Below are 14,139 nucleotides of genomic sequence, written 5' to 3' on the forward strand. Positions count from 1 at the left end.
CCATCTAGTCCCATACTCTGCCATCTCACATGCATATAATCTCATCCTCTGTCATCTGTTGTCCATTAAGTCACTTCGTCCACTATCTCCTATCCACCTAGTCTCATTCTCCACTATCTCTAGTCTATGTACTCTCATCCTCGACCATCTACATCCTTTTAATGTCATCCTGTTATCTTTTATCCATCTAGTCACATCCCCCACCACCTCCTATCCATCTCGTTCCATCCTCCACTATCTCCTATCCATTCAGTCCTATCCTTTACTATCGCTTGTCCACATAGTTCCATCCTCCATCATCTCCCATGTATCCAGTTGTATCCTTCGTCACCTCCTGTCCGTCTAGTCTCGTCCTCCATCTATATTCCATCTAGTATCATCCTCCATCTCCTATCAATCTAGCCTAACCCTCCATGACCTGTTGTCCATGTAGTCCTATCTTCTGCCATCTCCTGTACATCCAGTCTCATCCTTCATCACCTATAGGTCATCTAGTCCAATCCTTTATCAGTTTGTCTATCTGTCTGTCTCATCCAACACAATCTCCTTTGCATCTAGTCTTATTGTCAACCATCTATTGTCAATCAAGTTTCATCCTCCATTGTCTCCTGTCCATCTATTCCCAACCTCTGTCATCTTCTGTGTAACTAGTGTTATTCTCTGTCATCCATAGTCTATCTAGTGCCATACTCCACTTCCTGTCCATTCCTCCGCCATCACCGGTCCATCTAGTTTCATCCTTCATAATCTCCTTTTGATCTAGTCTCCTTCTCCACCATATCTTGTCCATCTTGTCTCCTCTTCTGCCATCTCCTTTCCATCCAGTGTCATCCTCCATCATCTCCTGTCCATCAAGTATGCCACGTTCTCCAGTTGCCTGTTGAATCAGGCTGCTCTTAAATGAGTAGAATTAGTATTAGTTATCATGTTTGAAGAAGAAGATGCAGCACTCACCACGTTGATGCTGGTTCTCCATAGTCCTTTACTTACCTTTAGTGGCTTAGACATGAAAATGGACGTGCAGGTCAAGGAGGCATGCGGGGAGAAAGGAGATGGACTACGGCCGCTTTGCGTGTAATCGTGTCAACGGGTCTCCATCCATGGTCTGCACTTCCATTTTCATGTCTAAACCACTAAAGGTGAAAGAAATAAAGGACTTTGGAAAACCAGCATCAACGTGGTGAGTGCCGCATTTTCTTCTTCAAACGTGATTCTACAAGTGACGTTTTCATGCTGATAATTTCTGCTGTACTTCAGAAATGTAAGGGGACATACATCTACAACTGTGAAACACTGGTGCAGTTCTACTTTTCTTTGTACTAAGATTTAGTATTAGTTACCTTCACCACCTGCCCAGAGATGTAGGACACATTCTGTGGTCTCGCTATCAAAATTTAACAGATCCCACAATTTCCAAAGAGGCACTGCAGACCAACCTTTCCATCTAGTCCCTTCCTCTGCCATCTCCTGTCCGTCTAGTCCCTTCCTCTGCCATCTCCTGTCCGTCTAGTCCCTTCCTCTGCCATCTCCTGTCCGTCTAGTCCCTTCCTCTGCCATCTCCTGTCCGTCTAGTTTCTTCCTCCATCATCTCCTGGCCATCTAGTCCCTTCCTCTGCCATCTCCTGTCCGTCTAGTCCCTTCCTCTGCCATCTCCTGTCCGTCTAGTTTCTTCCTCCATCATCTCCTGTCCGTCTAGTCCCTTCCTCTGCCATCTCCTGTCCGTCTAGTCCCTTCCTCTGCCATCTCCTGTCCGTCTAGTCCCTTCCTCTGCCATCTCCTGTCCGTCTAGTCCCTTCCTCTGCCATCTCCTGTCCGTCTAGTCCCTTCCTCTGCCATCTCCTGTCCGTCTAGTCCCTTCCTCTGCCATCTCCTGTCCGTCTAGTCCCTTCCTCTGCCATCTCCTGTCCGTCTAGTCCCTTCCTCTGCCATCTCCTGTCCGTCTAGTCCCTTCCTCTGCCATCTCCTGTCCGTCTAGTCCCTTCCTCTGCCATCTCCTGTCCGTCTAGTCCCTTCCTCTGCCATCTCCTGTCCGTCTAGTCCCTTCCTCTGCCATCTCCTGTCCGTCTAGTCCCTTCCTCTGCCATCTCCTGTCCGTCTAGTCCCTTCCTCTGCCATCTCCTGACCGTCTAGTCCCTTCCTCTGCCATCTCCTGTCCGTCTAGTCCCTTCCTCTGCCATCTCCTGTCCGTCTAGTCCCTTCCTCTGCCATCTCCTGTCCGTCTAGTCCCTTCCTCTGCCATCTCCTGTCCGTCTAGTCCCTTCCTCTGCCATCTCCTGTCCGTCTAGTCCCTTCCTCTGCCATCTCCTGTCCGTCTAGTCCCTTCCTCTGCCATCTCCTGTCCGTCTAGTCCCTTCCTCTGCCATCTCCTGTCCGTCTAGTCCCTTCCTCTGCCATCTCCTGTCCGTCTAGTCCCTTCCTCTGCCATCTCCTGTCCGTCTAGTCCCTTCCTCTGCCATCTCCTGTCCGTCTAGTCCCTTCCTCTGCCATCTCCTGTCCGTCTAGTCCCTTCCTCTGCCATCTCCTGTCCGTCTAGTCCCTTCCTCTGCCATCTCCTGTCCGTCTAGTCCCTTCCTCTGCCATCTCCTGTCCGTCTAGTCCCTTCCTCTGCCATCTCCTGTCCGTCTAGTCCCTTCCTCTGCCATCTCCTGTCCGTCTAGTCCCTTCCTCTGCCATCTCCTGTCCGTCTAGTCCCTTCCTCTGCCATCTCCTGTCCGTCTAGTCCCTTCCTCTGCCATCTCCTGTCCGTCTAGTCCCTTCCTCTGCCATCTCCTGTCCGTCTAGTCCCTTCCTCTGCCATCTCCTGTCCGTCTAGTCCCTTCCTCTGCCATCTCCTGTCCGTCTAGTCCCTTCCTCTGCCATCTCCTGTCCGTCTAGTCCCTTCCTCTGCCATCTCCTGTCCGTCTAGTCCCTTCCTCTGCCATCTCCTGTCCGTCTAGTCCCTTCCTCTGCCATCTCCTGTCCGTCTAGTCCCTTCCTCTGCCATCTCCTGTCCGTCTAGTCCCTTCCTCTGCCATCTCCTGTCCGTCTAGTCCCTTCCTCTGCCATCTCCTGTCCATCTAGTCCCGTACTCCATCATCTTTTGTCCATTCCTCCACCATTTCATATTCATCTACTTCTATCCCTCTAGTCTCCTCCTCTGCCATGTCCATCCAGTTCCATCCCCTTTCATCTTTTAGCCATGTAGTCTCCTCCTCCATCCTCTCATGTCCATCTAGTCCCATACTCTGCCATCTCACATGCATATAATCTCATCCTCTGTCATCTGTTGTCCATTAAGTCACTTCGTCCACTATCTCCTATCCACCTAGTCTCATTCTCCACTATCTCTAGTCTATGTACTCTCATCCTCGACCATCTCCATCCTTTTAATGTCATCCTGTCATCTTTTATCCATCTAGTCACATCCTCCACCACCTCCTATCCATCTAGTCACATCCTCCACCACCTCCTATCCATCTATGCCATCTCCTGTCCGTCTAGTCCCTTCCTCTGCCATCTCCTGTCCGTCTAGTCCCTTCCTCTGCCATCTCCTGTCCGTCTAGTTTCTTCCTCCACCATCTCCTGCCCATCTAGTTTCACCCTGCACTATCTCTTGTCCTTCTGGACCTCATTGTGGGAGCGCCGTATCTTATTTCCTTGGATTATCAGTTTGGTGGGAATTTTGTCCTCTTATGATTTTCACACATTTTCATTTCAGCCCAGAGAAGACTCTTTGAAGCTTTGAAGAGGAGGAAGCCTCAAGTGCGGCCTAAATCCTGGATGTACAAGGTGAGAGCTGGATTTAACCATGGAGGCTCCAATCTTACCATTTTGAGAGGTTTGCCGTCTTAGAGCCCCATCAGAAGGGAAGTATGTAAGTGTAGTTCCCCTACAGCCGCAGGTTGTTATTGCTGTAGTGACCTCTATGTCCGGTGTCATTTACACAAGTGATTCACACAGAGATGCGGGTGCGGCTCAGGAGAAGTGATTCACTGCCGGGTGTTTACTCGTTATTGCTAGAGGTTGATGAGATGTAGACTAAGCAACCTGGCGTGGAGGAGGAATCAGCAGTTGAGCCCGGGTGACCAGTAGAACTTTTCATGAGGACATTCCCTTCTTTGTATGGGACTTCTTTATATAAGCCTAAGGCCGGAGTCACACTACAGCGAGATACGGCTGAGTCTCAAAGGTTAAAAACAAGCTCTGGCACCGGCAGTCCGCAGCGGAGCGTGCAGCTCCATGTATTGCTGTGCGGCCTCACGCTCCGCTCCGGAGTGCCGGCGCCAGAGCTGGGTTTTCACCTGCGAGACTCGGCCGTATCTCGCTGTGTGTGATCCCGGCCTAAGTCTCATGAAGTCCATCAGCTACACTATGATCTTCAGATGATGCAGCCATCAAATCCTGTTTCTTCCCCCCACCCATGATCTTCGGATCATATCACCCTCACATTCTGCCTTACACGCTTTATGAACTGTACCCCCGTCACAGTTGTTCCCCACAGTCTCCCCTAAGATCTCCATACCATGCCATCACACCCTGCACCCTACTATCTCCATATTATACCACCATCACACCCTGTCCCACAGTCACTGGAACCTCAGTCACACTGTCCCCTACAAACCCTGGATCATGTTCCTCACCCTCCTCCATGATGTCTGGATCGTACTGCCATGTTTATCCATCAACTTATGGATCATACCAACATTACATCCTCTCCCACATTGTACAGATTGTACCGCCATCACACCCTCCCCCATGATCTCCTGATCGTACCTCCAACACACCATCTCCCATGTCCTACAATCTGTAGATTGTTCCTCCATCATATCCCTCCCATGATCTCTGGATCGTTCCTCCATCATATCCCTCCCACGATCTCCGGATCGTTCCTCCATCATATCCCCCCCCACGATCTCCGGATCGTTCCTCCATCATATCCCCCCCCACGATCTCCGGATCGTTCCTCCATCATATCCCTCCCACGATCTCCGGATCGTTCCTCCATCATATCCCTCCCACGATCTCCGGATCGTTCCTCCATCATATCCCTCCCACGATCTCTAGATCGTTCCTCCATCATATCCCTCCCACGATCTCCGGATCGTTCCGCCATCATATCCCTCCCACGATCTCTAGATCGTTCCTCCATCATATCCCTCCCACGATCTCTAGATCGTTCCTCCATCATATCCCTCCCACGATCTCTAGATCGTTCCTCCATCATATCCCTCCCACGATCTCTAGATCGTTCCTCCATCATATCCCTCCCATCATCTCTGGATCGTTCCTCCATCATATCCCTCCCATCATCTCTGGATCGTTCCTCCATCATATCCCTCCCATCATCTCTGGATCGTTCCTCCATCATATCCCTCCCAAGATCTCCGGATCGTTCCGCCATCATATCCCTCCCACGATCTCTGGATCGTTCCGCCATCATATCCCTCCCACGATCTCCGGATCGTTCCGCCATCATATCCCTCCCACGATCTCCGGATCGTTCCTCCATCATATCCCCCCCCACGATCTCCGGATCGTTCCTCCATCATATCCCTCCCACGATCTCCGGATCGTTCCGCCATCATATCCCTCCCACGATCTCCGGATCGTTCCTCCATCATATCCCCTTCCACGATCTCCGGATCGTTCCTCCATCATATCCCTCCCACGATCTCCGGATCGTTCCGCCATCATATCCCTCCCACGATCTCCGGATCGTTCCTCCATCATATCCCTCCCATCATCTCTGGATCGTTCCTCCATCATATCCCCTCCCACGATCTCCGGATCGTTCCTCCATCATATCCCTCCCACGATCTCCGGATCGTTCCGCCATCATATCCCTCCCACGATCTCCGGATCGTTCCTCCATCATATCCCTCCCATCATCTCTGGATCGTTCCTCCATCATATCCCCCCCACGATCTCCGGATCGTTCCTCCATCATATCCCCCCCCCACGATCTCCGGATCGTTCCTCCATCATATCCCTCCCACGATCTCTGGATCGTTCCTCCATCATATCCCCCCCACGATCTCCGGATCGTTCCTCCATCATATCCCTCCCACGATCTCTGGATCGTTCCTCCATCATATCCCCCCCACGATCTCCGGATCGTTCCTCCATCATATCCCTCCCACGATCTCCGGATCGTTCCTCCATCATATCCCTCCCACGATCTCCGGATCGTTCCTCCATCATATCCCCCTCCCACGATCTCCGGATCGTTCCTCCATCATATCCCTCCCACGATCTCCGGATCGTTCCTCCATCATATCCCTCCCACGATCTCCGGATCGTTCCTCCATCATATCCCTCCCACGATCTCCGGATCGTTCCTCCATCATATCCCTCCCACGATCTCTGGATCGTTCCGCCATCATATCCCCCCCACGATCTCCGGATCGTTCCTCCATCATATCCCTCCCACGATCTCCGGATCGTTCCTCCATCATATCCCTCCCACGATCTCCGGATCGTTCCTCCATCATATCCCCCTCCCACGATCTCCGGATCGTTCCTCCATCATATCCCCCCCACGATCTCCGGATCGTTCCTCCATCATATCCCTCCCACGATCTCCGGATCGTTCCTCCATCATATCCCTCCCACGATCTCCGGATCGTTCCTCCATCATATCCCTCCCATGAGTTTTTATGTGATTTTTTTTTTTTTGTGGCATTACAGCTGTTGTGGGGGCCGGGGTCTGACAACCTCTGTAGTGGCAGCTTCATCTATTTGTTGTCACTCACCTCTTTCCCTTCACCACAGATGTTCTCTACACGGAGTCCTGACAGCCCGGATTCTCCCGCTTTCCCCGATCCCGTCACCTCGCCGTCCTCTGCTGCTCCGCGGGGGGATTCGGACTGCTCCCTGAAGTGTCTGATCAATGAGCGGGACCTGAGCCTATTTGAACGCCTCGGGGACGGATGTTTTGGGGTGGTCAGAAGAGGAGAATGGCGGATACCAGGCGGGAGAGTGGTACGTGGTAGTTCTTCCTGTCACCTGGAGCATCATGGGAATGGTTGATATAATGGCTCCGTGTGTCTCTACAGTTGAATGTCGCTGTGAAGTCGCTCCGCACAGATGGCGGCACCGACCCCGACGCTCTGGTTGACTTCCTGCAGGAGGTGAACTCTATGTACGCCCTGGATCACCCGCACCTCATCCGCCTGTACGGGGTTGTCCTGGCGCAGCCACTGAAGATGGTGAGGACCTGCCGCACGCCTGGCGTAGATTAGAGCGGGCCGGGATGTCTGGGGGCGACTCTCCTCATTCATTGTTTCTATGGTTGCTAGGTGACAGAGCTGGCCCCCCTGGGCTCTCTCCATGACACCCTGCGGTCTCGTTACGGCTCCTTCCCGCTGTCGCTCCTGTGGTCCTATGCCATGCAGATCGCATCAGGGATGAGCTACCTGGAATCTCGCAAGTTCATCCACCGCGACCTGGCGGCACGAAATATCCTGATGAGCAGTGAGGAGGTGGTGAAGATCGGGGATTTCGGCCTGATGAGGGCGCTCAATGGGCACAACGACCATTACATCATGTCTGCCCACCGCAAGATTCCCTTCGCATGGTGAGGCCCCGCACAGTCAGGGCGCAGGGGGAGCAAGGTGCAAGGAGCCTCGGTAATGACTCTACCATACATTACAGGTGCTCCCCGGAAAGTCTGAAGATCGGAACCTTCTCCCACCCGTCCGATGTCTGGATGTTCGGGGTCACCCTGTGGGAGATGTTCAGCTATGGCCAGGAGCCCTGGTTGGGTCTAAGCGGAAGACAGGTATGTCCTCATAAAATATGTCCTGAGAACATGGGGTCCCCGGAGCTTCCTTTATATGATGGGTATGTCCTCTGAGAACATGGGGTCCCCCAGAGGACTTCCTGCATGATCGTGTGTTCCTAGGGAACATGGTGTTCTCCAGAATCCCCCCTCCATATCATGGGTATGTCCCATGAGAAGATGGAGTCTCCAGACCCCTACATATTCCCAAGAGAACCCTCCACAATATGATGTTTACCTCACGAGAGAACATGGGGTCCCCCAGAGGACTTCCTGCATGATCATGTGTTCCTAGGGAACATGGTGTTCTCCAGAATCCCCCCTCCATATCATGGGTATGTCCCATGAGGAGATGGAGTCTCCGGACCCCTACATATTCCCAAGAGAACATGATACCCTCACAATATAAAGTTTACCTCACGAGAGAACATGGGGTCCCCCAGAGGACCTCCTGCATGATCGTGTGTTCCTAGGGAACGTGGTTCTCCAGAATCCCCCCTCCACATCATGGGTATGTCCCATGAGAAGATGGAGTCTCCAGACCCCTACATATTCCCAAGAGAACCCTCCACAATATGATGTTTACCTCACGAGAGAACATGGGGTCCCCCAGAGGACTTCCTGCATGATCATGTGTTCCTAGGGAACATGGTTCTCCAGAATCCCCCCTCCATATCATGGGTATGTCCCATGAGGAGATGGAGTCTCCGGACCCCTACATATTCCCAAGAGAACATGATACCCTCCACAGTATGATGTTTACCTCATAAGAGAACATGGGGTCCCCCAGAGGACTTCCTGCATGATCGTGTGTTCCTAGGGAACATGGTGTTCTCCAGAATCCCACCCTCCATATCATGGGATCATTTAGCCTCCTATATGACAGATGCCCCTTCCTGTGCTGCAGGGTTCCGGGCAGCTGAGTTTTGGGGTCCCCCATGGCCTCCAGTTGGACATTCTCTAGAAGTTTTTCTTTGCGTCCTCAGATCTTAGCTAAGATAGACCGGGAGGGTGAGCGGCTGGAGCGGACGGAGGACTGTCCACAGGGCATCTACTCAATCATGATGAAGTGCTGGTCCCACAAACCAGAACATCGCCCCAACTTCAGCAGCCTGATCAACCTGATCAAGGAGGTGAGTGCCCCCCATGTCCCACCCCCGAGACCTCTGTACCATGATACCCTAGACTCCCATTCTCATTTGCACCCCCAGTCCTCATACTGACCAGTCGATGTCTTTGACAGGTGCGTATGGCGGAGGTCCGAGTTCTGCAGGATATTGCGGACCCCTCTTTGCTGCGTTTGGATTCGGGGGACACAGTCACGGTCATTGATGGAGGGTAGGTACTACTACTGGAACACTCCGAATCTCAGGGTGCAGCGGAGATTTGTGGGTTACTCTGTTTGCCACTCATCTACTCACCCCATGACAACTCTCTCCTTATTCCATGTTGATAGGTCTGATTCACAGATGTGGAGAGGGCAGAACCGCCGCACTCTGAAAACCGGCCTGTTCCCCTCATCAGTGGTCGGCCCCGAAGACATGGCTCAGGCACGGAGCTGCACACAGGTGACAAGTAGCCTGGTGAAGCTGAACCTGGGGGATGCAGAGACCGAGAACGAGTGAGTGCACAATGTCTCTGGGCTCGGCCCGCCCCCTTTCCCTGGGCTCGGCCCCCCCCCCCCTCTTTCCCTGGGCTCGGCCCCCCCCCCCCCCCCCCCCCCGTCTTTCCCTGGGCTCGGCCCCCCCCCCCCCCCCCCGTCTTTCCCTGGGCTCGGCCCGCCCCCTTTCCCTGGGCTCGGCCCCCCCCCCCTCTTTCCCTGGGCTCGGCCCGCCCCCTTTCCCTGTGCTCGGCCCGCTCCCATCCTTGGGTTCAGCCAGTCGCCTTTTTCCTGGGCTCGGCCCACTCCTATGCTTGGGCTCGGACCGCCGCCTTTTCCCTGGGCTCGACCCAGTCCCATCCTTGGGTTAAGCCAGTCGCCTTTTTTCCTGGGCTCAGCCCACTCCTATCCTTGGGCTCGGCCCGCCGCCTTTTCCCTGGGCTCGGCCCACTCCTATCCTTGGGCTCAGCCTGCCCACTTTTCCTGGGCTCGGCCCTCCGCCTTTCGCTGGGCTCGGCCCACCCCCATCCCTGTGCTCGGCCCACCCCCATCCCTGTGCTCGGCCCGCCCCTGTCTCTGTAGCTTTTGTTCTTATCATTTTGTGTTAATTACAGGAGGCGTAACAGAGGAAAAGATGCTGCCCGGAGAGGCGGAGCTGGAGGAGGAGTCAAGCTTTTGCACATGCAGCGTGAGTGCCCCCTGTTCTCGAGCCCCTGGCTGCTCCAGCTGGTGATGGCCCTTGATCTCACTTTTGGTTTTTCCACCTCAGGACTCTCGAAGAGTCTGGAGTCCCTCTCGGACTTCCCACAGAACACTCGTCTGAACCTGCCCGGACCCCGACTCCGCGGGCGAGATCTGGAGAGCTCCCCACCCCGAGACCCATCCCCCAGACGAATGAGTGACCAACCCCCGCGGAGAATCCTTGCCAATATCCGCCCACCAATCCTGCCCAAACCAAAGCTATCCGCCCCCAAGGAGAGATTCCTTCCCCTGCCCAACACTGACTACCCCTCCCCCATCATACGAGCTGGGGATGTAGTCCACAGGTTGCCGTCAGACGGGAAAGTGGTAGCACAGAAAGGAGGCTCAACAGAGAACGACCTTCAGAGGAAGATCAAAGAGGTGACTACCCTCATCATCCCAACATGTCTCCAGTCACATCCAGAGCTGCAGACCTTGTTCTATCACCTGCTATGCTGCATTTTAGGAGATGGGAGGTGCAGCTCTGGAGGTGACTGGAGTAAAAGATGCGAGCGCAGCTCTGAAGGTGTCTGGAGTGACTGGAGTATGAGATGCGAGTGCAGCTCTGGAGTGACTGGAGTATGAGATGCGAGCACAGCTCTAGAGTTGACTGGAGTATAAGAAGCGAGTGCAGCTCTGGAGTATGAGATGCGAGTGCAGCTCTGGAGTGACTGGAGTATGAGATGCAAGTGCAGCTCTGGAGTGACTGGAGTATGAGATGCGAGCACAGCTCTGGAGTTGACTGGAGTAGAAGAAGCGAGTGCAGCTCTGGAGTGACTGGAGTAGAAGATGCGAGTGCAGCTCTGGAGTGACTGGAGTATAAGATGCGAGTGCAGCTGTGGAGTGACTGTAGTAGAAGATGCGAGTGCAGCTCTGGAGTGACTGGAGTATGAGATGCTAGTGCAGCACTGGAGTATGAGATGCTAGTGCAGCTCTGGAGTGACTGGAGTATGAGATGCGAGTGCAGCTCTGGAGTGACTGGAGTATGAGATGCGAGTGCAGCTCTGGAGTGACTGGAGTATGAGATGCGAGTGCAGCTCTGGAGTGACTGGAGTATGAGATGCGAGCACAGCTCTGGAGTTGACTGGAGTAGAAGAAGCGAGTGCAGCTCTGGAGTGACTGGAGTAGAAGATGCGAGTGCAGCTCTGGAGTATGAGATGCAAGTGCAGCTCTGGAGTATGAGATGCGAGTGCAGCACTGGACTTGACTGGAGAATGAGATGCGAGTGCAGCTCTGGAGTATGAGATGTGAGCGCAGCTCTGGAGATGACTGAAGTACCTTGTCTCTTCTGCTCAGGTGGAGGATCGAGTTCACGGGGTGACGACAGAGGAGTGCCGGGACGCTCTCCGCAGCTTCGGTGGTGACCTTGGCCGCGCGGTGCAGGCTCTGAAGGTGAGTGGGGACCTGTGAGCGCCATGTTGGGGGCAGCTGCCACTGGTCGGCCCGCTGTGACCTCGTGTTCTCCTGCGCAGGTGGAGCAGCTGTACAACGTGAGCCGCCACAGTAAGGAGGATTGCCGCCGGATCCTGGAGAAGTGTCAGTGGAACCTGGAGGCCGCGTCCCGCTACGTGCTGCGCCGGGCCCTGCACCCCCAGTGACTGCCCAGAGGACGGGCACGGTCATGAAGACAAAGGCCCCAGTTCTTGGGGCCAACTGGTCGCCATGTTGAGGACCCCGGGGTGCTGGACGCCTCGTTCTGGGGGTCACGACGTTATGGTGGACCCCAACGGATTGAAGAACAGAATCTGCTGGACCGCCGGATGGAGAGCGCCCCATGCCACAGAACAAGGGGCGCGAAACGTGTCGTACAGAGGCGGCATAGCCGTGTTATCAGAGGAGCCAGGAAGTGTTATCAGAGGGTCACTGCAGTGTGACTGTGGGAGCGGATCACAACTCCCAGCGTGGACTGAACACTGGCAGGAATGTTACATATGTGCCGGAACTGGTCCGATGTGTGCGGAGGAGGGAGCGGCTCACTGCCGACAATAAAGCTGTAATCACACTCACGTCTCTGCCTCCGGGAAGGGGTTAATGAGCCGGCCAATCAGCCGGAGCCACCGTGCAGCGCTGTGATTGGTAGATCTGCCCAACAGAAATTGGTCACATATTGGTGTGTAGGTCCACATGCACCGCAGACCCCGGGCGCTGGGTGAGGACCCCCGACCGCTGTGTGCAGTCCCCCGACCGCTGAGTGCAGTCCCCCGCCCGCTGAGTGCAGTCCCCCGCCCGCTGAGTGCAGTCCCCCGACCGCTGTGTGCAGTCCCCCGACCGCTGAGTGCAGTCCCCCGCCCGCTGTGTGCAGTCCCCCGACCGCTGTGTGCAGTCCCCCGACCGCTGTGTGCAGCCCTCCGACCGCTGTGTGCAGCCCTCCGACCGCTGTGTGCAGCCCCCCGACCGCTGTGTGCAGCCCCCCGACTGCTGTGCCGACCGCAGCCCCCAGCCCGCTTTGTGCAGTCCCCCCGACCGCTGTGTGCAGTCCCCCGACCGCTGTGTGCAGTCCCCCGACCGCTGTGCCAACCGCAGCCCCCAGCCCGCTTTGTGCAGTCCCCCCAACCGCTGTGTGCAGTCCCCCGCCCGCTGTGTGCAGTCCTCCGACCGCTGTGTGCAGCCCTCCGACCGCTGTGTGCAGCCCTCCGACCGCTGTGTGCAGCCCTCCGACCGCTGTGTGCAGCCCTCCGACCGCTGTGTGCAGCCCTCCGACTGCTTTGTGCAGTCCCCCCGACCGTTGTGTGCAGTCCCCCGCCCGCTGAGTGCAGTCCCCCGACCGCTGTGTGCAGCCCTCCGACCGCTGTGTGCAGCCCTCCGACCGCTGTGTGCAGCCCTCCGACCGCTGTGTGCAGCCCTCCGACCGCTGTGTGCAGCCCCCCGACCGCTGTGTGCGGCCCCCGACCCCTGTGTGCAGCCCCCCGACCTCTGTGTGCAGCCCCCCGACCGCTGTGCCGACCGCAGCCCCCCGACCGCTGTGCCGACCGCAGCCCCCAGCCCGCTTTGTGCAGTCCCCCCGACCGCTGTGTGCAGTCCCCCGCCCGCTGTGTGCAGTCCCCCGACCGCTGTGTGCAGTCCCCCGACCGCTGTGCCGACCGCAGCCCCCCGACCGCTGTGCCGACCGCAGCCCCCAGCCCGCTTTGTGCAGTCCCCCCGACCGCTGTGTGCAGTCCCCCGACCGCTGTGTGCAGTCCCCCGACCGCTGTGTGCAGTCCCCCGACCGCTGTGTGCAGTCCCCCGACCGCTGTGTGCAGCCCTCCGACCGCTGTGTGCAGCCCTCCGACCACTGTGTGCAGCCCTCCGACCGCTGTGTGCAGCCCCCCGACCGCTGTGTGCAGCCCTCCGACCGCTGTGTGCAGCCCTCCGACCGCTTTGTGCAGTCCCCCCGACCGTTGTGTGCAGCCCCCCGCCCGCTGAGTGCAGTCCCCCGACCGCTGTGTGCAGTCCCCCGACCGCTGTGTGCAGCCCTCCGACCGCTGTGTGCAGCCCCCCGACTGCTGTGTGCAGCCCCCCGACCGCTGTGTGCAGCCCCCCGACCGCAGCCCCCCGACCGCTGTGCCGACCGCAGCCCCCAGCCCGCTTTGTGCAGTCCCCCCGACCGCTGTGTGCAGTCCCCCGCCCGCTGTGTGCAGTCCCCCGCCCGCTGTGTGCAGTCCCCCGACCGCTGTGTGCAGCCCTCCGACCGCTGTATGCAGTCCTCCGACCGCTGTGTGCAGCCCTCCGACCGCTTTGTGCAGTCCCCCCGACCGCTGTGTGCAGCCCCCCGACCGCTGTGTGCAGCCCCCCGACCGCTGTGTGCAGCCCTCCGACCACTGTGTGCAGCCCCCTGACCGCTGTGTGCAGCCCCCTGACCGCTGTGTGCAGCCCCCTGACTGCTGTGTTGACTGCAGTCCCCCGACCGTTGTGTGCAGTCCCCCGGCCGCTGGGTGAGGACCACACACTGCTGAGTGCAGGTGCTGAGCTGAGGAAAAACGGGAGGGTGCAGTACCGTTGATGACCACATGGTGGCAGTGCTGTGTTTCTGGTACAATGCACAGGGTGGGTGGGGGATTTC

The 14,139-nt window shown here is 56.5% G+C and overlaps 1 protein-coding gene across 1 annotated transcript in view; it reads left to right on the top strand.

Annotated features, from left to right (window-relative positions):
- Positions 1–12,105, top strand: part of TNK1 (tyrosine kinase non receptor 1) — a 30,640-nt gene extending 18,535 nt beyond the window's left edge. The window contains exons 3-14 of the mRNA XM_077261475.1: positions 3,698–3,768; positions 6,751–6,960; positions 7,035–7,187; positions 7,278–7,555; positions 7,633–7,759; positions 8,746–8,892; positions 9,003–9,097; positions 9,216–9,380; positions 9,974–10,047; positions 10,129–10,481; positions 11,397–11,492; positions 11,573–12,105. Of these exons, the coding sequence (XP_077117590.1) occupies positions 3,698–3,768; positions 6,751–6,960; positions 7,035–7,187; positions 7,278–7,555; positions 7,633–7,759; positions 8,746–8,892; positions 9,003–9,097; positions 9,216–9,380; positions 9,974–10,047; positions 10,129–10,481; positions 11,397–11,492; positions 11,573–11,698 (1,895 nt within the window). The 3' untranslated portion in view covers positions 11,699–12,105. The remainder of the gene's footprint in view (positions 1–3,697; positions 3,769–6,750; positions 6,961–7,034; positions 7,188–7,277; positions 7,556–7,632; positions 7,760–8,745; positions 8,893–9,002; positions 9,098–9,215; positions 9,381–9,973; positions 10,048–10,128; positions 10,482–11,396; positions 11,493–11,572) is intronic.
- Positions 12,106–14,139: the final 2,034 nt, after the last annotated feature.

This window comes from Ranitomeya variabilis, chromosome 5 (assembly GCF_051348905.1).
Source record: "Ranitomeya variabilis isolate aRanVar5 chromosome 5, aRanVar5.hap1, whole genome shotgun sequence".
Classification (NCBI taxonomy): Eukaryota; Metazoa; Chordata; class Amphibia; order Anura; family Dendrobatidae; genus Ranitomeya; species Ranitomeya variabilis.